At 38.9% G+C, this 25520-nt stretch overlaps 1 protein-coding gene across 1 annotated transcript in view; it reads left to right on the top strand.

The window, feature by feature from the left end:
• The window catches only part of FNDC3B (fibronectin type III domain containing 3B), a gene marked incomplete at its 5' end in the record, with an annotated part of 243117 nt that overhangs the window by 182715 nt on the left and 34882 nt on the right, over positions 1-25520 (top strand). Inside the window, 11 exons of the mRNA XM_084232401.1 lie at positions 509-633; positions 2542-2716; positions 4358-4444; positions 5543-5681; positions 7422-7493; positions 9618-9736; positions 11486-11591; positions 12504-12676; positions 14574-14687; positions 15015-15164; positions 21681-21961. Coding sequence (XP_084088527.1) covers positions 509-633; positions 2542-2716; positions 4358-4444; positions 5543-5681; positions 7422-7493; positions 9618-9736; positions 11486-11591; positions 12504-12676; positions 14574-14687; positions 15015-15164; positions 21681-21961 — 1541 coding nt within the window. The remainder of the gene's footprint in view (positions 1-508; positions 634-2541; positions 2717-4357; positions 4445-5542; positions 5682-7421; positions 7494-9617; positions 9737-11485; positions 11592-12503; positions 12677-14573; positions 14688-15014; positions 15165-21680; positions 21962-25520) is intronic.

The raw sequence follows: 25520 nt of genomic DNA, 5'->3' as shown, positions 1-25520 counted from the left end.
GGTTGGGGACTCCTGCAAAGGAGAAGAGAATACTGGAAGGGTTGTGCGCACTCAGTCACAGGGTCTGGCCTTCAGGAGCTCGGCAGTTACTGGGAAAGGCTATGCAGCTGTGGTGCTGGCAGGTCCCCTGCAGCCACAGGCTTCCTCGTGTTTGGCGAGATTGGGCAGTTTCACCAACCCAAGTCAGGAAGCTGATCTAAAAGTTGTGATCCTTAACTTGAGGCTTTATGGATCTTTTTAATTTCATTAACATGGAGCGCCTCTAGACACACCACGTGTACAGTGTGTTCCCCATCTTGGTGACAGGACAGTCTGCCATGCCCTGTGATTACACGATGATGTCTCACCGGAGAGTCCTTGGTGTGCGACAGCTTTCCTGGACACTTTCCTTCTCTGGCTTCTGTTCATCCAAACTTGGAAATTAAACACAATTCAAAATGCCTCTTCATTTCCTCACAGTTATTTATTTTCTAAAAACCGTGTGCATTCTTTCACTGTCTTCTCTTAGGGAAAAAGAAACAGTGGTTTCAGACAGTGCTTCTTCGGAAGCCAGAAGCACTACAAGTTGACGAAGCTTTGTCCGGCAATGGGATACACCTTCAGGCTGGCCGCTCGGAATGACATTGGCACCAGGTATGATGTTGCTGTGTTCTCAGGCTGCTAAATGTCTGTCTGTGATCCTGAGTCTTCCTCTCGCGTTTCTTGAAGGCATGAGGGCGCCAGCTGCCTCCACACTGAACCAACTTGAGATTTTCAGAGAGGGACTCCTAATCAGAGGGTAGAGATTTTTTCTGAGGTGATGCATGCTACTGTGTGGCCTTTTTACATGCTTGCGAGCTGTAACGCAAAGGTCTCACTAGGGTCTCTGGGAGCCAAGATGAAAATAACAGTACAGATTTTGAGAGGAATCCCTCTTGGGACATTATTTTTTTAGACCACATGCCTTTTTCTTTCATCACTTCAGCAAGCTACACATTCAGCTGCCTTTTTCAATTATGTGTGTTTCCTGAACAGAAAAAAAAAAAGTTGCTGGGAAAGCCATTGTTGTCAAACTGACAGGATTCAAGGAAACATGGGCTGTCTAGGACCCCACTGTTTGCCTCCAGGCTGCAGGAGAAAGACAAGAACCTGTCTACTGTGGAGAGTCAGGGGATTGAGGAGCCTTTGAAAAGGCCATGTTTCCATTGCGCTTCCTGGATAACGTTGATTAGGGGAAAGCTTTGTTTCATCACTCTTCTTGAAAATCTTCTTAAAGAACCAGCATGTCATTGGTCCCCAATCTTTTATCCAGCCTAAAGAACCTGTTGACATCACCAGGTTTTGCAGCTCTCCCTCCCCATCCATGATCGCCACTGTATGAAAATACAGAATCCACTCATTGAAAAAGCCATATTGTATCATGTCTGTGTACTGCATCTTCCTAATCCACCACTGTTCCTTGGTTACCTGTTTCCATAACTTGATGATTGTGCTTCAGTGAACATAGGGGAGCATAAATCCTTTCCAATTAGTGTTTCTAAATTCTTTGGATCAGTTCTAAGGAGTGGAATTGCTGGATCATGAGATATACCACGGAGGAGGTATGAACCCACTCCCAGCGTTGTAAACCCAGGTTACCTCACTAATAAAAAAGGAAAGACCATAATGATAAAGGTCTTATGGTTCCAGGATTAATAAATGAATTAGAGGCACCTATTAACTTTTTAAAAAATAGCATTGTATATAGTTTGTATATCATCAAACATTTATTTCATTAACAGAATTTTTGTGCTCACATTAAGTTGACAGCTCCTTGGAAGCTGGGCTCATGGCTTGGTAAACTCTACACATCATGTTTATGCTGTGCTTTCTGTTGGGTGCTTTTGGGAAAAAGAAGTTATCAATATAAAATTGGATTTTTAGTGGTGAACTTAACAATTAATACAGACATTGATTTATAATGATGCACACCTGAACATGTCATGTTATGTGATATTGCTTCAACAAAAGAATTGAAAATAAAGGGCCTCCCCTAGTGGCACAGCGGTTGAGGGCTGGGTTGCAAAGCTGCCCGCAGCCTCTGTAGCGCCAGTTCAATCCCCGGCCCCCCGGGTGAGGGTCCCACATGGCGCGCAGACCTCTCCTGCCACCCGCTGCTCCCCTCAGCAGTGTGCTTCAATCCTTCTGCCTGCTCTGCTCCCCGCTCTGGCTGTGGTGAATTCTCTCACCCTCCTGCGCTTCTGACTGTACCCAGTGCTTGTATAAATAAATAAATAAATCTTAAAAAAAAAAAAGGGAATTGAAAATAAATAGATATATGGTCCTATCGTATGGTATCCTTTTCTAATAGCAGACTGAAAGAGGAAATAGGGCAAACTGAACATGTTTGTTTGGGGTAAGGGATCACAAAGGATCCTCGCCTGCCTTTGCTTGCCTAGCCTGTCGGCCCCAGACTTTCCAGCCCAAGCCAGTTGGGCAGAAGCCTTATTCTTCCTCCATAAAATGCCAGGACTCCTCACATTCTCCTCAGTGCGTCTCTCACTGGGTTTGTCTTCTCTACAGTGGGTACAGCCAGGAGGTGGTATGGTACACACTAGGAAACATTCCTCAGATGCCCTCTGCACCAAGACTTGTTCGAGCTGGGGTCACATGGATCACACTGCAGTGGAATAAATCAGAAGGCTGTTCACCTGAGGAAGTGGTTACTTATACTTTGGAAATCCAGGAGGATGAAAATGTAAGTCTCACAGATTGTATACCCTTGGCGTGTGTTCTGTATAAATCAGAATTGTTATCAATACATGGCACCGTGAAATTACATTAGCTACATAAATTGAAAACCATACTCTTAATTTCTGCCACTACTTCTACCATCATCAGCAACCTGTCTTTTCCGTAGGCTTTCAGCATAGTCAGTGGCATTTCTTGTTCTTTCAGTTGGGAACACCAGAAACCCTTTGAAATCCTTAACCAATATACAAGCAGTCAGCAAATCCTTTGAAATCTTCCTTCAAAAATTATCCAATAATCTGACTGTTTCTCAGCATCTCCTTAGCTACCCATCTACAAACCACTATCATCTCAGGCCTGATTATTTCAGTGCCTCTGAAGTACTTCCCCTGCCTTCACCCTTACTGCACACAGTGTTCTCCACAGGAAGCCTGAACGATCTTGTTAAACACAAGTACAGGCATGGCTGTGCTTTGTTAAGAACCCTTCCATCCCAGTTCCTCCCCTTTTCTTCAGCATGAAAACCAGAGCTCTCATAACACTACTGCATCCCACACAATGGGGGGTCTACATTACTACCCACCTTTCTGCCACTGTAGTTCTGGAAACTGCTGGTCTTTCCTTAAACACAGCAGATGTGCTCTGATTATAATTTGTGTTGTCTGGTAAGATAGTGCCTAACTACACATGGCTATCAAACACTTGATATGACTTGTGGGCCCAAGGAACTAAATTTTTATTTGTATTTAAATTTAAAGGGCCACATGTGGCTCCTTATTTAACTTGCACAACTGTAGAAAGCAACTTCTCTCTAACTCCACATCTGTCCTCTCACCCAGATTTATTTTTCAGCATAGCGCCTACCACTATATAACAGGCTTTATATTAGGGGGTTTTTTAATCATTTTTTCCAATTGGCATATAAGTTTCTTGTGGGTGAGACTTAATTCCTGGGCAATGATGAGCCAAGTGTGCAAGAAGACCTGGTGCATAGATGCACCAGTATTTGGTGAATGGATGGATGTATGCTTGGATATTCGAGAATATTATGGAATGAATTCTATACATTCAGCTTTTAGTGGAATATTTATCTTCTTAAATCATTGTCTTCCCCATCCAAACTGTCCTTTCTCCCTTGGTCAGAAGAGGACACTGTGGGGTCAGACACCTCAGACACAGTTTACTGCCCAGCACATTGCAGCCCAACATGATGACCTCAGTACATTTTTTTAGAAGTACATACTGCTTTGTCACATAGTACTGCTTGGTGGTTAAATTCTTTGTTTTAAAATGCTTATTGTAACCAGGAAAAGTTTGCTCTGTGAGAAAAACATATGTGGCATCTATTCTAAAGCAAATTTACATTCTCTCAAAGAGAGAGTCTTATTTTCATTCAAATATTTGTAAGCCTCACAATCAACAGCTGACCAGACCCAGGATCTATGACAGTGTAATAGAGTTAAATTTTTCCTTAAGGTGAGACCACTCTGCACAGTGCCAATGGCTGCTGATAATTATTCTGCAGTAGCTGCCAGACCTCTGGCCAGTGGTGACAATGGGAAGAGGCAATATAAAAATCCTACATGCCAAAGTACTTAATGCCCAGATTTTATGATACTGATGTTTCTTTCTGGCTTTGCCTTTTCAGGATAACCTTTTCCACCCAAAATACACTGGAGAGGATTTAACCTGTACTGTGAAAAATCTCAAAAGAAGCACACAGTATAAATTCAGGGTGAGTCAGTCATGTTGTTACCTGAACTGCTTAAAAGTGAAGCTATTTTATTGTTCACCCATTTATGGTTTCAGATTGACTCTATGAGTTATGTTATTTTCAAGTTCACAACACTGTACATTTTAAAATAAAATTTGTAAGTTGCACACTATGCTTTCACTTTCAAATCCACTTTGTCCTTGTGTGCTGTAATGAATTGCATGACATGTGGCCAGATGCCCTCACCTGAAGGCCCCAAACCCAGTGCTCCTTCGTCTTTCCCTCACCTGCGCTGCACACCTTTCTCTGAGATTTCTCCTTTTAATAATTTTTCTCTTACTCTCCCTTTTTCTTTCTCTTCTATCCATATTATTTCCTGTTCTCTCTCTCATCCCGTCCCCACTTAGGCTATGCTTTAGTCATTAACAACCACTGTTAGTGTCACTGTAGGACTTTGTGTTGTAGCCAGCTTTGCAGCCACCGATACAGAAGAGCCTGTCAGCTGCGCCATGCGCTACCTGTTTCTACCTCAACCTTGTGCATTTTGGGGAGACAAAGGTGTATTCTCATTCCACCCTTCTCTAATTTGGGGGCACCAAGTGGTGTTATTTGGAACATAGTAGTCACTCAAGAAATTATCAACTGGACTGTCTTTGAGGAAAATGATAGTTTTTTGATATGTTTTTAAAACCCTGTTACTTGACTCTGGCTTGAGAAGTATAAGCACATTGCTAGCATTTTCCCATGAGGGGGCATTGCCTTACTCTTAAATAGGTACTTCCCCCTCACACTCTAGTCCCTTCCTCCTTTCACAGAACAGTTTTAACTAGATAGAGACATACTGGTTTGGGGGTTTGGATTTTAGGTCTTGAGAGGGTAAAAATATTTTTAGCTAAAGCCCACCTTGTATTTTTGTTAACAGTCAACTATACTGAAAATAAGTATTCCATAAAAAACATTTATATATCAGCAGTTTGAGATTGAAAGAGAGAAAATATGCATGTGTGTGTTCCCTTTGTCTGAGTTTATGGATGCCTCGACCTTGCCATGCTGAAAAGCCATCTTTCACTCAGAAACTGAAATCTAAAGCTTGTTCATGTTTTCTTGATTGTCTTATAGCTGACCGCTTCTAACATGGAAGGGAAAAGCTGTCCAAGTGAAGTTTTGGTTTGTACGACCAGTCCTGACAGGCCTGGACCTCCTACAAGACCCCTCACTAAAGGACCAGTTACATCTCATGGTTTCAGTGTCAAATGGGGTATGTTTTGCTGCTGTTGCTACTTTTCAGACAGTTTTCTAAGAATTTTAGTAGTGACACAATAAATACTAGTATTATTTCAGGGCATTTTACATGTTTGGAATACACTTGAAAGATAATGTGAAAATTTCATAAATTGGTAAAATGGGCACTGTTAAGAGCCTGTCATTTATTTTAATGACTTTCCCTGTATTACTTTTTTCCTCCAATATTTGTAATGTTCTGTTGAGTTGAATATATAATAATAACCCCTGAATAGATGTTTTTCTTCAATAGTTTTCCCTTAAAAGTTGGAAGTGTTTAGTATAAAAAACTGATTTATAAAATTAATATTGAAAGTAAATTTTAAAATTTCAGTATATCATAATTAAATTTTGACATAACAGAATGCCTTAGTTTTTGTTGTTCTATGTAACCAGAAGTCATGAACTTCAATGATTTTTCATTTTGAAGTTTATCATACGAGGGGTATCTGGTACAGGGCACTGTGGCTTGCCTCTGTTCTATGGATCATAAACATTTGTAACTTTATGTAAAACTTTTATAATATATGTAATTATCACTAATAATATAACAACTTTAGAGTCCAAAAATAAGTAGAAATCTAAAATATTTTCCCTGGCACCAAGTAATGTAAGGTAATCATGACATTATTTAACCATTATTGGGGACCAATTACTGAAAGATAACTGTTTTAAGTTACCCAGTAATTTTGAGGCAGAATTACTAGGATATCACATTTCCCTGGAAGATGGATATGATTAAGATAAACTGCTTTTGCCAGACTGTCAAGTTTTTGTTTCTGAAAATGCTAGAAAGTTCTGTCAACAGTGAATTTCTACTCTCTTTAATTATATGCTATTTCACTCTATACTCGTTGTAAATATCTGTTCCTGAAATATGAAAATGCCAGGTAAGAGGCAAAGTGAAGTGAAATTCCTAAATCTATCAGTAAACTGAGGGTGTCTCTAAAATAGAGAGATGCCTGACTGGTGATAGAAGTAAATTCTTCATAGTCCTGAAATGTATAATGCAAGGTATTTTTCTGCTCAGAGAAGAAACCCCTTGTAGGCAGAGATAGATGTAGGCTAAATATCCAAGTCGCCACAGGGCTGTAGTAATAAGCTGGAACCTCTTCTTCAGACTACCCCTTTGGTGCATTTTCTTATTGATGCACAATTCTGGTTTTTATGTCAGGTTCACTTGGGTTGTAAAGTTTGCTTAGTGACAAACTGTGATGGAACAGATTTATTATACTAATAATTTGTTTATAAATAAAATAAGATTTATTTTGTTAATAAATTTAGTACTTTGCCTTCCCTTACCTGCTTTTAAAAGACTCTGGTCTCTTATAAGTGAAATAAAACAAAAAGTATATATACACATTTCGTCTTATATAAAAGGCACTAAATGTTAAAGAGCTGGCTTCAGAATGCTGAAAATAAGTTTATTACCATGACTTTTAGAAAAGTCAATCCATATTTTGAGTGTTGCTCATGTTTCACCAAGTAAATGTTAATTCTCTGACATTCCTAGCCTGAAGAACTTTGAATAATTTGATATTATTCAAGATTTCTTTTGTTTTCCAAGAAAGGGGTTGGAAGAAATAATGCATTAGTTATTGTGCCTTTTGTTTAAGTCCAGAATTAATATAGTATGTGATTTTATGTGTTCTAATTATATTTACCAATAAAAATCAGTACCTGTTTACAACTAATAAGTCATTTGCTTACTCTCCAGATCCTCCAAAGGACAATGGTGGTTCAGAAATACTCAAGTATTTGTTGGAGATTACGGATGGAAATTCTGAAGGTGAAGTTTTTGGAAATTGTTTTACTCAAATCCCCAGTAGCAAACCCTATTTTCTTGTGTGATAAACACCTGCATAGTAACCATGGGCAATCAGTTCTAATAGAATCATAATTCTAATGACAGCTATTACAATTTAAAAACCTTAATTCCATATTAACAGTTTTCCTCTATCAAAAACTGGGATCAAATTCTACTTGAAATGTACATTTTTATCATTTTTATTTTATTTAAACCACTGGTCCTAGTAGGAAATTAAACTTTTCATCCCCTCTTTGGGCACACTTTATCTGGAAATTGTTATAAGCAGAGAGTGTCAGAAGTAATCAGCAGGAAGGATAAGGTGAGGGATGGAAACAGGTTCTGTAATCTACAAATTCCCTTGTATAGCAATGACAGACAACATATGGCATCACTGTGGGCTAGTGACAAATGTCACCCTTTTACTACAAGTGTAAAAGAAGTCTATATTTAGATTATCTGTCATTAATAGTCACAATGTGGATTAAAGCAGGACAATGTTAGAAATCTAATTACTGAGATAGGTGGTGGGTAGGGGGGGTTAAGAAAAATAAATTACTTAGCTATAGTACCTTTTAATAGATCATCCTTCTAATAAAATTCTTTAGGCTAAGCGAAAAAAAACTGTAATCATTAGAACTTTAAAATGACATCTCTCATCTCTCTATAATCACTGTAATCATTAATGCGAAAAAAGGGGTACATGCATATAGCAAAAAAAACCAACAACACATAGGACCTGTTAACAGTGACCGCAGGCCATGCAGGTGTGTGGCTTGCCTTTTATCCTGTGCCACGGTCACCACCTGGAGTGCTTTGTTTTTCCCGTCAATCTGTTCCTGTTTTAAGTTGAAAACGTGAGAATGCTTTGAGGTGGATGGACACAGCTTTTCTTGACATATTGAATGCCAAACGTTGAATTTAGTTTGTTTTATATTAGAAAACCTACCTAGTAGGGAAATCATGTATAATAAGCAAGGGACTGTTGTTGTCATGACTCTCTTGACCAGTGTTGACAAATGAAACGGAGTTGCCATTCTCTACTAAGTCAGCAACTTTGCTGGTGCGTTACATGGGTCATGAATTGAACCTTTACGGTTGTCCCTGTTTCCAGTTTTTCTAATCAATAATGGGTTTGTCTTTCATAGTCCCCTTTCTCACAGGCCCCGGTGCATGTGACTTATTTAGTAAGTCCTGTCAAATAGGCATCCAAGAGAATTTGTTGAAGTTTCTTTAGTAAAACATCATGAAATAGGGTGAAAGTGTTTCCTTAAAACAACTTCATGGAGTAAAACACTTCTGTAAAATAGCCAACTAGAAAAAAATGGCCTTACTGGGAGTAGACAGAGTAGGAAAAGAGTCATCCTGGGGCCCAGCTGTGAGGCAGGCAGCCAGTCAGAGTCACCCCAGGTGCTTTTCCCCCAGCGACATTAACTTTGTGGCCACCCACACGTCCCCAATCCCCAGTGACCCTGCTTTCTTTATTTTAATCCCCAGAAATGGTGAGATAACTGGGTCACAGTGAGTGTTTCATCTTTAACTTGTCAACCTTCCAGGCATTTCTGTCTTTTTAGAGGGACTCTCTGAAAATAGCAGATCTTTACCCAAAGGACAGACACTGTAATTGGGCTGTTTTATTCTTTGTGACCTCTAGCAGGTCAGCACCCCAAAGTTATCAAAAATCTCATACCTGAGCAGCCTTCTCTCAGCCATACCCAGCTGGCCCGGAGACCATCTCATACCAGAAGCACTTAAGCTCTCTTGGCACAGCACTGTCGCCTTTTGCAATTGCCCCCTCCCTATTGCCAACTAGATTTCATATTATTTCTATCATCCAAATCTCATTGTCGGCAAATGTAATAATGGTGATATTAAGTAGTCTAGCCTTACAGCCGCACTAAGTATAAAAAATGACTCCTGTGTTTTTCTGGTATTTAACTTTGTCGAGGAAATGGAAAGAGAGCCCTTTGGCCGTTGCAAAAAAAAAGGGGAGGGGGAGATGTTGGTTTTCATGGAAACCACTTAGAGCTTTTTCTTATCAGTAATGGTTGATACTATTATACTTTCACAAAAGCCATAAACTCATAGACAAGTCTTATTTTACAGCGAGTCAATGGGAAGTGGCATACAGTGGATCGGCCACAGAATATACTTTTACCCACTTGAAACCAGGCACTTTGTACAAACTCCGAGCGTGCTGCATCAGTACTGGTGGACACAGTCAGGTTGGTTGGGTTTTTGTTTTGTTTTGTTTTTTTAATCCCGGTATACAAGTAAACATCTACCTTTGGTTAAATTCAGACAACCTGTCTATAACATCAGCATAAAATTCCAATTAAAAAATGTATCTTGGTGATGCAACACCCCATGGTATCATCTCAAGAAATGAAAACTATATTTAAAAAATTTTGCTTTGGAGTAAATAAAACATGGACCCAAATGTTTCTCAGCTGAATGTGTTATTTTCAGATACATTGTCACTTAGTTCTTGATCAGAAATCTTTGGCATGTTCTTCTGTGACAGTTAAAAATTGAGTGTTTTCTGGAACTTTCATTAGCTAAATAAGAAGAACCTCAGTTATTGCAATAACGTAAAAGCATAGAATTTGGAGTTAAAAAGCTAGGACTTCCTACACCTCTGCTGCTACCACCTCTGGCAATTTTGTGAGTGGCACACCTTGTTCAAGGTGCTCTACTGCCATCTGCTGGAGAATTGTTGTAAAAGCTGTATAAACCTGTGGTGGCCACGCTGAATGCCACCTGCTGTGACTGCTGTCAGCTTACATATCTGTAAGCAGCAGCTCTTCCCTTTTTTCTTCTATTTATATAACTTAGACCAACTAATTAACATTTAAGGATATTTGCTTTTAACCACACGGTGTTCTCAGAAGCTCAAATAACCTAATGAATACACAAGAAGTACTCTAGGTATGAAATAGTTATCTAAATGGCTTTAACAATCAGAAAGTGGGTGACAGGCATGATGGTAGCAGACATTTTCAGTGTAGGGATGTCTAACATTATAATGTGAAGCCATTAGAGTTAGGAGGGAGAGATGCTGGCTTACAGCCATGTGCTTGGGTTGACTTTTCAACATACTACTACATGCCATTAGATTGCCTAATTTTGCATTCAACCCACCTCCAGCATCATCCTCAGCTCGCTTTTCCAGCGGAGGATATAGTAATGGCATGTCTAGATTGCTCATAAAATGAGTCCTTATGACAAAAAGGTTCAGTCAGTCTGTTCTTAGGAGGCAGTGCTGGAACTCTCTGGAGTGCCTCCCAGGGTGAGGTATATCCACATCAAAGGCACAGATTATCAGCAATTCCTCTTACAGGCAAGAGAGCACAGAGGTGGTATAGGGCACAGTGTGAATGTGTAGAACACATCTCTGCAGCACTTCTCAGGAAGAAGATGGAGTTTGATTGAGCTACATAGCTCTACCTTGTTTTCTTCTGTCTGAACAAGGGGTCAACTTCCACAACCTTAACCAACCAGATTCTGCAAAAAGAAGGTGTATTTATTTTAGCATTAGCAGAACCTGCTGGTTAATGTCAGACTCAGTTGATTAATACTTCATTTGCTTTTCTGCTCTGTATGTGGATGGTTGGCTATTTATGGCACCGTTTAAAAATTTCATCCAGCTGTTGTTCTGTGTTCTCTTCTGTCCTTATGAAGGGTCTTTCCAATTTTGGTTTAAAGAAAAATAATTGAGTACATAGGACCTACAACACACAGCTACAAACCTGGCTAGAAATAATCATTTTTACCAGTGTCATGTGCAATTTATGTCCACACTAAAAACACATGCACAAGATCTTATTGCATTAAAAAAAGAAAAACAAAACATACATATTCAATGTGCAACCCTCCCACCTCCCCTTGGTAGCATTTACAGTTATGAGTGAAATTTGCCTGTTTATAAATTCAAGGTAACTAAGAGATGATTCTCTCTGGTGTTTCTCCTGCAGTGTTCTGAAAGTCTCCCTGTTCGCACACTAAGCATTGCACCAGGTCAGTGTCGACCACCGAGGGTTTTGGGTAGACCAAAGCACAAAGAAGTCCACTTAGAGTGGGGTGAGTGAACAAATCTTCACATTAACATTGACAGCTTGGACGGTTGTAGATTGAGTTTAAGACTTAATACTTTATCATTAAGTTTCAAGTCTTCCTTCTGAAGATCATGGTTTTTTTTTTGTTTGTTTTTTGTTTTCAGTTGAAAATGTCCATATTCCCTTTAATGTTTGTTGGCTTGAGATTGTGTTCTCCCCAACTGTCGCTCTTCCCACTGCTCCTTCTGATGCTGCCCACATTTTTCTTCCTCTACCCTTTGGAGGACACTATTCTAGAGAATGGTTTAGAGCAGACAGTCTTTTAAAGAAAATTTCAACTTTATCCATAAAAGAAAAGTTGTGTTCAGTTTAGAGTTCAAACCGAAAAGTGATTCATCAGGTAACATCAAAGTCCTCCTTGTCTTTGCTGCTTTGTTGTATGTGGGTCTTGGTGTTTTACAGAATGATTTGAGCTGCGTCAGCCTTTCTGTCGCATCAGCAGTTTGCAGCATGTGCATTTGCAACTGTAAACCTACGGAACACTCTCACTATACCCCCATGTCTAAAATAAAATACTAAGTCAGCTTTGGATCCTCTATCTTGATTTCACGTGTCCTTTGGTTTTAAATTAAAGAGATTTTCTTCCTTCTGCTTCTTCCTTTTCTAGTCTTTGAATGTGAAGAAATTTGCCTGATGGTCCTACTCTAATTATTTTATTAATGTGATTAGATGTACTTGCTTAGGAGTATATGAATAACATCATTTAGAAGCTTTTTCTTTTATATCTTTTTGGGGGTGAGGAGAATCCTTTAGTATGAGACACACTGAGGACAGGCCATATGCAAGATGTTTTTGGAGACCTTGTGGGGAATCTGGTCTGAGATGGTCAACTGGAAGCAAAAATAATCCTAAAATAAAAAGCATTCTTCATTCCCAGATGTCCCTGCCTCTGAAAGTGGCTGTGAGGTCTCAGAGTACAGTGTAGAGATGACGGAGCCTGAGGCTGTCGCTTCAGAGGTGTACCACGGACCAGACCTGGAGTGCACCGTTGGCAACCTACTTCCCGGAACTGTGTATCGCTTCCGGGTGAGGGCTCTGAATGATGGAGGGGTGAGTAAAGGGTTACATGCATCGTGATCAAAATAGAAGGTGCTAGCACTTTTCCATTTACCTTCCTGAAATTCCTCAGCACTATCTGTTGAACCTTGGTAACCATTAAAGGAGTGTATATAAAATCATCTTTCTGACTTGGATTTTGTAATTTCATATAGACCCAGCATTGGAAATTCCTTTCTTTTGTCCTCATGCCGGTCTTTTGAGTTCAAGGTTAATAAGAACATCATACTTTATATACTTTTGGTGATTTAAAAAATAATGTCCTGTTTTCTCATTGACTATATTAATCAGTTTGAGAAAGTAGACCTACATAATCTTCCTGTACCATCATCTGAATTACCAAGCCATGTCTCAGCTTGTTTGTTTTCATTTCATTTCAAGTGAAGATTGTAGAACTCTCTAGCCTTTCCTGCCACTGCTCCATTGCAGTTGTCCGAGTGGGATGTCAGAGATTGAAACTATATATTTCTATAATATATCCCAGAGGTATTTATTCTTCATTTTTAGTTTTTTGCAGTTGCAGAGAGGTTTGGGAGAGATTCATAATAAGAACTAGGTGATCCAAAAACTGGTAGGACTTGCTTTAGTCTGTTTTAAGTTAACCACAGCTGTCCTTGAAAACACTTGGTCTGAAGTTGGATCTCAAATCTTTAACAGGAGTTGGATTTTTTCTAACGGGAGTTGGATTCCCATTAGGAATGTATTACAGACACAATGCCGATATTTAAATTTTAAAAAAACACGGCACTGAGCAATAAAACTGAATTGCAGAGAAGATAAATAAGCCGGTATTTTGTAACTTATATAAGTAAAAAGAGAATAGTCAGTCATGATCACAGATGCTGTGGGAACTTAATTTTGCTAGTTTTGCCCTATTCCCCAGCATTTTAAGGGATCTCTGTCATAGTTGATAAATCCAACTAGACTGATGGGAAATTTACTTTGTCTCCTCTTTAATTTATCATATAAAAGAAGGGTTTCAACCTTGTTTTATTTCTGTTATATTGGAAGTTAGCTATATATATTTGACTTGTAAACACCCCCTTCTGAGGTCCATTTCTTAGAGAGTTTCCCTCCCACTCCATAGACCTACCCCAGCGTCTTTGTAAGTTTATGTTGAAAATTGTGAGAGGTGTGGGTTTTATTGTTGTTATGTTTTCTCTTCTTCCTATTTTGAAAAGCATCAGCCTGGAAATTATATTACACTACATCAGCCTGGAAATTATATTATTTGACTCTTTGCCCCATTCTTTGAAGTATCACATGTTTTGCTGTTTGGATAGGTGGTTATGGCTCTCTCAAAACGTTTTAAGTATCTGGTGATGGTTGGTGCTGAGTCATGTGGTCACTGATGCTAATATGAAGAGGAATGCAGTGTAGACCTTTATGTAGTTGACATGGTAGGGATATTCTGAGAAAACACTAATAGGAACATTTGTTTTCAAAATGGAAAATGCCAGTAACTAAAAGAAATGTTCAGAATGTGATAACCAACAATTCCAAGTAGATTTCATGCATTAAAAATTAACCAGTATGCATCTGACTTGCTTTTCTTTAATGTCCTCTGAGAAATACTGAAGTAGCATGCCATGGGGTGTCAACAACCAGCATGTCTATGTTTCTGATGTGACAGTAAGATAAAAATGTTTGGCAAAATAATCTTCTCATCCTTTGAATGAAGGAAAATAATCATATATATAATAGACATTTACTACTCAGGGAATGTATGTAGGAGAAAACTTTATACACATTCAGTTGAAAGTGAAAATTATTAGATAATATTTTTTAATCGATTATACTGATGATAGTGTTAACCTGGGCTTTATTTGGTTATAGGTGTCTGTGTACACACGTAAGTACATACAAATTGGCATGTGCTCTTCTCTTGTAGTATGGTCCTTATTCTGATGTCTCAGAAATTACCACTGCTGCAGGGCCCCCTGGACAATGCAGGGCCCCTTGTATCTCTTTTACACCTGATGGATGTGTCCTAGTGAGTTGGGAGGTAAGTCAAGCACATGCTCTACATCAAATTTCTGTCTCTTTTACTTTCCCTACACTCTTGCAACTTATGGGGAACTCAAAAAAGCCAAAATTCTCATGTAGGTGGTTTTTACACATCAGTCTTCTTTGGTATTTGCTTCTGCCATTTAGAGTTGTGAAAATTTACCATGGCCAGATATTGAATTTCTGTTTTGTGCCTTTCTTTCATATGTGCTTGAAATATCCTGGGGCATATTGCCCTGTTTCCCAGTTTAGTCCATTGAAAGCAGGCCTCATAGAATTTTCTTGTTAATTGAATTATTCACAAACATGGAATTCTGCTTTCCAGAGTCCTGAGAGCTCTGGTGCTGATATCTCAGAGTACAGATTGGAATGGGGAGAAGATGAAGAATCCTTAGAACTCATTTACCATGGGACAGACGCTGGCTTCGAGATTAGGGATCTGTTGCCTGCTGCACAGTATTGCTGTAGACTACAGGTAGGTTAACGTTATTCAGATGTTGCTCTGAAAAGGATGGTAAAGGAAACTTTTATTTAAAAAAATAAATTTAATTAAATTTATTTGGTATGAAAAATTGTTTTGGTATTTTACAATAAATGTCTGACACATAAGAACAAAACTAGATTTTTCTCCACTCTACTTTGCACCACCTTTGTTGTCTTGATTGTCAATTCACTGAGTAAATGACCAAGTCCAAGGCAAAAGTGGCAGAGCTCCTTATAGAAAATGCCTGCCGTGTGTGTGCTCCTGAAAGCGCATTTCAGTGGAAAGCCACAAAACTGGCATGACAGAAAATTCATATGCCAGTTGTTAAATGAAGTCAAAAACAAATATTAGACTAATTTGGACTAGTCTGCATTCAATTTAGAGAAACCACCTCCTACTTCCCTGAGAACATTGACAAGGCTGGTTGTGTGTAAGTTTCTACTTGGGAGTCCAAATAAAATAACATTAAGAAAAAATGGCTCATAATATAGTCCCTAAGAGTGACAATAGTCATGAGTTTATCTTTCCTTTATTCACTTGAGTAATGCGGTTCCTCCTTTTTAAAGCTTTATTATCCTAAGAAAACAGTTCTTTGCCCATTCTTTCCATTGTTTAGTATCATTTTTTAAGCATTACTTTGTGCCAGAATCAAAGGATGATTAAAAAGACAAAGGGAAGAGATGCAAAGATAAATCAGATGTAATCCTTGACTTTGAAGAATGTCATCTTGGGCCTCCCCTGGTGACGCAGTGGTTGAGCGCTGGGCTGTGAAGCTGCTCTCAGCCTTTATAGCTCCAGTTCCATCCCTGGCTGCTGGCAAGGGTCCCACATGGTGCGGCAGACCTCTCCTGTCTCGCCCACTGCTCCCCTCAGCAGTGTATTTTGTCAGTCTGCCTGTAATGTTCCCGGCTCTGGCTCTGGTGAATTCTCTCACTCTCCTGTGCTTCTGACTTCCCAGTGCGTGTATAAATAAATCTTAAAAAAAAAAAAAGAATGTCATCTTCACACACAGTTAAATTTAAATGAAGACGCAAAGATGCAGGATTGAGGTTTCCACCTGATTTAAGTCATGGATCAAATTGCTTATCACAAGTTTGTTGACACTCAATGTCTCTGGCCTATTTGGAGAAAATATTCCCTGGATAATTTAGTTTTCCCAAACATTTTCTATTAAATTCTTAAGACTGCTTTAATATAAACATTTATGATTAAACTCTTATATGCACCTTCTTCCTTCTTGAATGGAGCACCTGGGACATAATTAACCCTTTGTCAGTGAGTCAGGGTCACACCACACTACCTGATCTTTATAATAGTGATGCTGAGTCATTGGCAAAAGGTTAAATTATCCACTACCCTCCTGTTTTTGGAACAAGACAGGATATAAATAAAGAACTGTCTGCCACCACAGGAAGGAACTTCACTGTTTTGAGTTTTGGTCTCTCTTTACAGTGTTGTTCTACTACCTTTTTCCTTTGAGGGTAAATATTGTCACTTCCCAAAACTGCAATTTAAAAGATATATTGGTAAGAATAGAGCCTACGTAATAATAATGCCTGCCTTCTGTTTTGATAGTAGAGAAAATATTTTTATATGTCTCTTGTCACAAAATTACCCAGACCCTATGAAGGAGATAGTACTTTTAAGACCACAGTTTCTGTGCTAAAGAAATACTGCCAGGAAAAGCATGTCCTCAACCTCTATTAATTTCTTGGTATCTGTGGATCAAATGTGAATTATTTTTATTTGACATTACTACAAAGTCATATTAAACCCTTAAAATTCTTTTGAGTATTAGTACCTTAAAAATTAAACCACTGTCGGGGCCTCCCCGGTGGCGCAACGGTTGAGCGCTGGGTTGCGAAGCTGCCCGCGGCCTCTGCGGCGCCGGTTCGATCCCCGGCTGCTCTCCGGCCACCGGAGGAGGGTCCCACATGGCGTGCAGACCTCTCCTGCCGCCCGCTGCTCCCCTCAGCAGTGTACTTCGGTCCTTCTGCCTGCTCTGCTCCCCGCTCTGGCTCTGGTGAATTCTCTCACCCTCCCGCACTTCTGACTGTACCCAGTGCATGTATAAACAAAAAAACAAACAAACAAACCAGCAAACAAATAAATAAAGCATGCCTCTATAAAAAAAAAAAAAATTAAACCACTGTCACTGTTACTGAGCAGGAGCAGTATGCATAGAGGCTGACATACCATGACACCAGGTTTTGAGAAAAGAACATTTTGCGAATCCATTGGCAAGGAGACAGGAGATAAACTCAAATCGGCCTCCCTGGTTAAGAAAGGAAACGAGATTATGTAGGCTTTGGGGACTGAGGATCAGAACAAAGGATTTAAATTTTATTGGCTGAAAGCAAGCCTGGGCAAAGAAATGTGGACTTGGCTGATGTCCATGGACTAGTTACAGGTCAGTTCATACATGGATAAACATGAAGAGGCTATTTTTTAGATAACTGGAATTTTTCAGAAAACTGGAGTTTTGCTTTTCTGCTTGTGGGCTGCTAGCCTCTGGGTAGTGCTGCAGCCCTCCAACCACCACCCCTGACCCTTGCTTGCAATTGCATTTTCCTGACTCTGGCTGGTCTTGGAGCTCTGCTCAAGGTTAATGTTTTATTTGCTAAGACTGGGTCATCTGCAAATACAGAGTTTGTAAATACAAACCTCAAAGAGAAAGTTAAATAATGTTTTTTTATCTTTTGTGCTCTAGGGTCCAAAAGCAATTTAGTCATTTGACCTTGGTTTTAATATACCTATATACTGTGTTTTCATGAAAATTCCTTATATATATATACACACACACACACACACAAATATTTCTTATAATATATACTGTATATACACTTGTTTTTATATAAAAAAACAAACATTTCTTATTTGTGTCAGAAATTTTTTTGATTTTTCTATTGTCCTTAGGAATATTTTAATTAGTAAATACCAAAGCAATCTAGTCACATGAGACATATATTACAACCATACTATTATTTAGTTAAATAGATGCTTTTAAATTGTTTCCTTTGATTAAGAGGAAGTGGTATAAATCAAGAAAGCCTTTTCCATTGAACAAAAAGTGAAAAACAGTGGGAACTTGGAAAAATAAAATGTGAAAAATTAAGAGTCAAATCAGGTCTATATTGTACCAGTGTTAGTTTCCTGGTTTTGATCATTCTGTACCTACAGAAGATGTTAATATATAAGGTGTTCGGAAAAGCAAGGTAAGAGATATATTTAAATGTTTTTGTGCAGTTTTTGTACCTTCTCTATAAATCTCAATTTCTAAATAAAAAGGGTTTTTTGTTTTTTTAAGTTGTAAAAGTGCTGTTTTGTTCTCGATTTTCCCAGGGGGGAAGAGAACACTGTTGGCCTGATACTTTATGAAGGCTTTTCCTGTTAACCAATTTAATCTGTAGAATAATTCCATGAATTAGATGTTACTATTCTCACTTTACATCTAAGGAAACAAACTCAGAATATTAATTTGTCTAAGATCACACTATTTGTAGATAATGAAATCAAGGTTTGGACTAAATTCCAATGCTTAAAAACCATGTTCTTTTCCTTCTGTCACATGGTAATCTAAAGCCTTAGTTGATATAAACGTTAGTCTCCATGATATTTTTCTGCCCTTATGATGAATTTGTATCCAAAAATAAAATCTCTAAATACATGTCCTTAAAATAGTTTGACATTAAAATTTTACCAGAGTTGAGGTGTTGTCATGAAATAGCATTAGATATGGCAAAATATTAGAGTTTCAACAGTAATTTGATAGCAAATGCCTTTTAATTTGCTTCTTTGAAATAGTAATGTACGGAAATTAAAATTTTTTTGAATTAAGAGCTCAAACTACTTTCCTTTAGTTTTGTAATGGTCTGAATAAACTCTCCTATGAAGTAAATGAGAAATGGGTTTTAGAGTACATTCATTTTTATAGGGAGGCAGCCAAATATTTTCTATTTGTGAGAAAAACAAGTTGCAGAACCCTGGGGTGGGACCAAACTTGGTGTCCTTGTGGAAGAGCAAGGAAGCCAGTATAGGGCAGACACACTGTGGGGGGAGCATAGTAAATGATGGAGGCACCTGGTGATGAATCCTTTGGGAGGCTGGTGGTGGTGGTTAGCAGATTGGGGAAGTCTTATAGCTGATGTGAGGACTTCAGAGTTTATTCTAAATAGGGTAGGAGGCTATTGATGGAATTTGAACAGTATTACTCTGCTTGCTTGGAAGAAAGACTATAGAACAAGGGTGTCCACTGTTTCCAGTTAGGAGATCGTCAGAGTAACCAGATAGAGCATGTACTTACGCTAGGATGATTCAGGCTATGCTGAGTGCCTAGTGGGGGTATGAGAGGAAGAAACATGTCCAGTGATGACTCAGAGATATGAACTGAAGAGCCTGGAGGGTAGGGAAACTATTTGAGGTACCATAGGATTTTATGGGGAGGAGAAGCTCTCTGGACAGTTGAGTTTGAGGTGCCAATTTGACATTCAGGTGGAGCTAGTCAGAAGGCAGTTGGATACACTAGACTGGCATTTAAGGTAGAGGTCTGAGTTACACTAATGAATTTGGGAGTAAGATTTGAATGGCCTTTTTCCCTTTTAGATAAGAGGAGATTTCTGAGAGTTTGAACAGAGATAGAAAAGAAGAAGGTGTCTAAAACCTGAACCTGGTGCCCTCCAGTGTTGATAGATTTCAGGAATGAGTAGCAAAGGTGATTGAGAAGCAGCAGCAAATAAGTAGAAACAAGAATATGGGTTCCAAAACCAAGTAAGCATTTGAAAGCTAAGAATCCATTAAATGCATAAGAAAACATAGCCAAAACACTACGTGATGTTGGTTTCCAGGCTGTCTTTGAGGACTCAACTCCAGCAAAGATAAAGAAATGGAACTATATCAAACTAAAATACTTCCACACAGTGAAAGAAACGTATCATTAAAACAGACATCCCACTGAATGGGAGAAAATATTTGCACAGCGTATATCTAACAAGGGGCTTATATCCAAGATCTGCAAAGAATTCATACAATTCAATAAAAAGAGAACAGAAAACCCAATCAAAAAGTGGACAGAGGAGCTAAATAGACATTTCACCAAAGAATACCTACAGAGGGCCAACAGGCATGTGGAAATGTTCATCATCAATGAACATCAGGAAAATGTAAATAAAAACCATAATGAGATACCCCTTCACTCCTGTGAGAATGGCCCATATCAAAAAAATGTAAATAACAAATATTGGCAACAGTGTAAAGGAAAAGAAAGCCTCGTACACTGGTACTATAGGTTGGTCCAGCCCCTATGGAAAACAGTATGAAGGTTTCTCAAAATAGCAAAAATAGATACAACATATGGTCCAACAGTTTCACTCCTAGGCATTTATCCAAAGATAAATTTTATGCAAAAACACAATTTGATATATGCACTCCTATGTTTTTTGCAGCACTATTTACAGTAGCCAAGATATGGTAACAACCTAAGTGTCCAAAGATAGGGCTGGATAAGAGGATGTGGGGGGGGGATATACTTAATGGAAAACTACTCAGCTTTATAGGAAAAAATGAACCCCTGCCATGAAATTGGATAGGATTATGCTGAGTGAAATAAGTCAGAAGGAGAAAAACAAATGAGATAATTGCACTTATATGTGGTACAAAGAGAAACAAAACAATTATTGACAGAACTAAACCAAAGTCTAGAAACAACTGCAGAATTGAGGCTACTAGAGGGGGAATGTGAGCGTGGAAAGAAAGTGACAAGGGGCGGGGGGGCAATGATATGTGACAAAGGGGTGGATGGGAAGTGGTGATGCACATCTGAGAAGGTGTGAACCTGTTCCCCTGAATCATGCACAGTGATGTAAGCCAAGGTTACCTCAAATAAAAATAGAAACTCACAAGAAAAAAAAAAAGTAACTGATCAAGGTGCCACCTCTTTCTTTGAGGTAAAGTCAGATGAAGGCTGAGGATTAACTTCAGATATGAGTTTATCATTGACATAGGAAATAATAGAAGTCTTTGAAAAAGAAATCTAGCTCTTTCAGGGCAGCACTAGAATTAACACTCAGATTATTGAGTTCCAGTCCCAAATTTTTCTCTAAATCTGGAATTCTGAGTTATTTGATCTAACTTTACCTTACCTCCTCTGTGAAAGGCAGATAAGAATACTTGCCAGTTAATTTCTACCTCAGCTAATTATTTTGAAGATCACATCAAATAATATGTAAACTGAAGTGGGTTGTACAAATATGACTTGTTACATTAAAAATTATTTTTCATAAGAGGTAATGATGGTGATGTTATTTTTGCTTTATTCACAGAAAAGATGTGATTGGCATTTTTTGGAAAGTAGTCATTAGATTTAAGTGAACATATTTAGGGTTTATTTCTCTCTGCGTTTCTAGAAGTAAATTGTGCATAACTTTACAGTTTTTGAATGACAACTAACCTGGAGACATTAGAATGTGCTAATGGTATAATGTGGATTTGTCTCCCTGTTCTGCTTTTTAGGCCATCAATCAAGCTGGCGCAGGACCATACAGTGAGCTTGTTCTTTGCCAGACACCAGCATCTGCCCCTGACCCTGTCTCCACTCTCTGTGTCCAGGAAGAGGAGACCCTCAATGCCTATCCCGATTCACCTTTTGTGTGCCTTGTACTGAACTGGGAAGAGCCGTGCAATAATGGATCTGAAATCCTTGCTTACAATATTGATACTGGAGACACTAGCATCACTGTGGGCAATACCACCTCCCACATTATCAAAGATCTCCTTCCAGAAACCACCTACCGGTGAGTGCAGGAATGTAGAAATAAGTCTGCATTGACATGTTAGCACTTGGGACTACAGGTTCATTGGGTTCTAAGTGCCAAATGGTGATCTCTAGCCATTCTTAATATATTTAAGAGTACTGAATGCAGCTGTAGTTTAAGAGCTTGTAATGCTTTGTACTTTAGGAGTTGTAAATGTATATATAATCCCTAACCCCTGAGGGCAGAGTTTCACCTACCACTCCAAGTCAGTTTTTCTCTCTCGATCTCTTGAACACTTATCTTTGCATTTTCCTCTATGATTCATATGTGGACCTTCTGTCCTCACCATGTACTTGCCCACCTCTGAAGTAGAGCTCCATCATTCTCATTCATTTTTCTGATTCCCCAAAGGCAAACACAGCATTCCAAGGCATGTATGATTTAGCTTTTCCTCAGGACTTCACAAGAGCCAGAGAAAAGTAGTTACCATTAAGCAAAACTCAGTTAGTGTCTTACGCATTTGCTCTTTGCACCAGAGCTCTTCTCAAGGAGGCCAACCAGCTCACCTTCCTCTTGTCACACAAAGACATCTCCCTATGTCATACTAGATGGTTTCTCAGAGAGATGATATATTTCATGGATTCAGATTCGGGTCATCAGTTGTGTCTTTAGAGAAGTTATTTGTGTCTATTTCTTCCATAAAATGGGAACAAAATTACCTAACCTCTTAAACATGTTGTACATAGTAAATAAATGAATGTTAAATGCCTGTATAGAGCCCAGCAGGACATGGCGCATGCACAATTAACATGAAGTGTAATTTTCATCATCAAGATCATCAGTAAAACTGGCTCTCCCTGGCCGACCAGGGATCAAACCCACACTACAGAAGCTGCGAACAACTTTACAGTGCTGCGCTCAATCCGCTGCACCACCAGGGAGGCTGCCTCTTTCATTCTTTTAACAAATCTCTTGGGCACAGTACTGTGTACTCTGAAACTTGTGAGACAGTGATAACACTGTGATTGTCCTCAGATCACTCACACATTTGGGGGAAACTTAAGTACAACCTGAGGTAGTAGGTAATTGTGACACCACAGGCTGAAAATAGCTGCGTGTGAAAAGTCCTATTGGTGTTCAGTGTTTTGGAAAAGACCACCCTAGGGTTTAAAATGGTCAGGATGGTTCAGTGGGTCTTGAGGTGGAAACTGAATAAAGGGAGATATGGATGAGGGGCAAGTCAAGGGCATTGTTTGATCCTTAGCCAATCTCAGAAAACAAGTCTTCACTCTGCTAGCCAAATACTAAGTACCTGTAATGCCCAGAGCTCTAATCAGGTGCTTAAGAAATAGGTGAATATCCAGACCACGACCTCAGAGCATTCCCTCAGTGATGGTGTTCTGAGGAAACCTGACTGAGAGGTACATAGAGGGGGAAATGAGCAAGTGAATGAGATCCCCCAGCTCTTTCTACAAGATCAGATGTTCAAATATTGTGTAACCCTGATTGCTCAGGCCAGAAAACCTGGAAGAAACCACACTGGTTCAGGGACTCACTGTCGGGTTTTGTGTCTGTTCTTATCCACATCCATGTCTACTGTGGGCTGGACTCATCCTCAGGTCAGATTAACCTCAGTACCTCAAATCAAATCCTCTGAGCCTTCAGGTCACATTTTTAATAGGCTTTTGGGACATGGTTAACCCAAGAATTTAGCTTCTTCCATAGATGTGGCTTAAATAATTATAAAGATTTAACATTGAGGGGGCCTCCCTGGTGGCGCAAGGGGTTAAGCACCGCACTATGAAGCAATCCGCAGCCTCTGCAGCATGAGTTCGATTCCCAGCCGGCCAGGGAGCAACCACATGGCAAGGCGGACCTCTCCTGTCTCACCCGCTGCTCCCCTCAGCAGTGTATTTCAGTCAGTCTGCCTGTTTCCCACTCTCTGGTGAATCCTCTCACCCCCCTGCATCTCTGGCCTGTACCCCAGCTCTTGTATGCATAAATAAATAAATCTTAAATTAAACATTGAAGGATAATATTGGAGGGTTTTGACTTTCATGAGTCAACATACAGTCAAATAACTTTTGGAAATAAATCTAGAAATCAAGGACTCAGAAGAAATGAAAAAGTAGATGTAGGAGAATAATGATAAGAAAATTATGAAAAATATCTTCCACATAGGTGGTTAATTTAGGGACATGTTAAAAAAAGTACCTCAAAATAACGCTGTTCTGAAGAAAATGATTTAGTAATATAGGAACTATGGAAGAAGGAGCTAGATTTGGACAGTAAAACCACAAGACTCATTTTTAAAATAATTGAATGGCTACGGCATTAATATTTCAACTCAATATTGACATGAAAGGATAGTATATTTGCCTTAAGGAGGAAATCCACAATGAGAGGCTGTCAGCCTTACAGGTTAAGCTGGAGGATAACATTTTAAACATTTTAGACATTTTGCATTAGAAATTTACAGTTTTAGAAAATGTGGATCTTTGTACTCATTTTGTACAGTATATGAGGACAGGTATGGGAGAGACAAACAAGATTTAGCCTAAGTCTTTCCTAGCCAATCTATTAATTGAATGCTTCATATTTAAGATATTGAGATTAATATTCATATTTAAGATCATTCTTTATACAAGTTAAGGAATTTAATTTCTGTAGTACATAATAGGATACTCTGTAGTAGAACTCTGGTCAATCCACAGTCTTGTTCTTTTATGTATCAAAAATACAATTGCAATAATTATGGTGAAATACAAAATAAGTATTTCCAGGAAATAAGGTTGTAATTTTGGTCCAATCAACTTTTACCTCACCTTTTTCTGCCCCATAAATTGGTTTAAAATATAAGTGAACAGATCATGATGTTCTAGATAAAAATGTGGAATGAAACATTTTAAGCAAGCCATGGACTTGGATAAAGGACTTAGTTCTTTTGTGTAATTTTTTTTTTTTTTTTAACCTTCAGCAGTTACACATTGTTCTCACACTGAGTATATCATTCCTGTCTTGCTGGGACAGAATTGTGTACCTCTGAAGCAAAAATACTGACGTGAAAATGGTTGTTTTTAATGGATCTCATCACTTCTTCACTGATGCTTGTAAAACAACCTGTTGGCATACTGACACCCTCTGTGGAATTCATTTGGAATTACAATGCTATTTTAAAAGTTCTTACTTTTAAGCTTAGAAATGAGATTCTGTTTCAGGAGTAACAAAACTGTATTGAAAACAGAGGGGTAGCTTTCCTTGCATGCTGTCAGCCGCACAGAATCACGGACTTTGCAGGCTGAGAGAGTCGAGAAGGTCTGGTGGCACCCTCCCTAGTGTTCTGGCTTGAGCATCTCCGGCAACAGGAGCAGTGATTCTAACAACTACTTGCCAGTGGATTCCACTTGTGTTTCCTATGTATTTTATCAAAGCCCTCTATATCTAAAAATCTTATCACTTGATCCTAGGCCTTCTCTACAGCAGTGGTTCTCAAAGTATGATTTCTATACCAGCAGCATTAGCATCACCTAGAAACTTGTAAAAATACAAATTATTAGGCCGTACTCCTGGGGTACTGCATTGGAAACTAGGGGGTGGG

This window comes from Talpa europaea (assembly GCF_964194135.1).
Source record: "Talpa europaea genome assembly, chromosome: 4".
Classification (NCBI taxonomy): Eukaryota; Metazoa; Chordata; class Mammalia; order Eulipotyphla; family Talpidae; genus Talpa; species Talpa europaea.
Note: the sequence above shows the minus strand (reverse complement) of the source record. Positions and strands in the feature narration are given on the sequence as shown.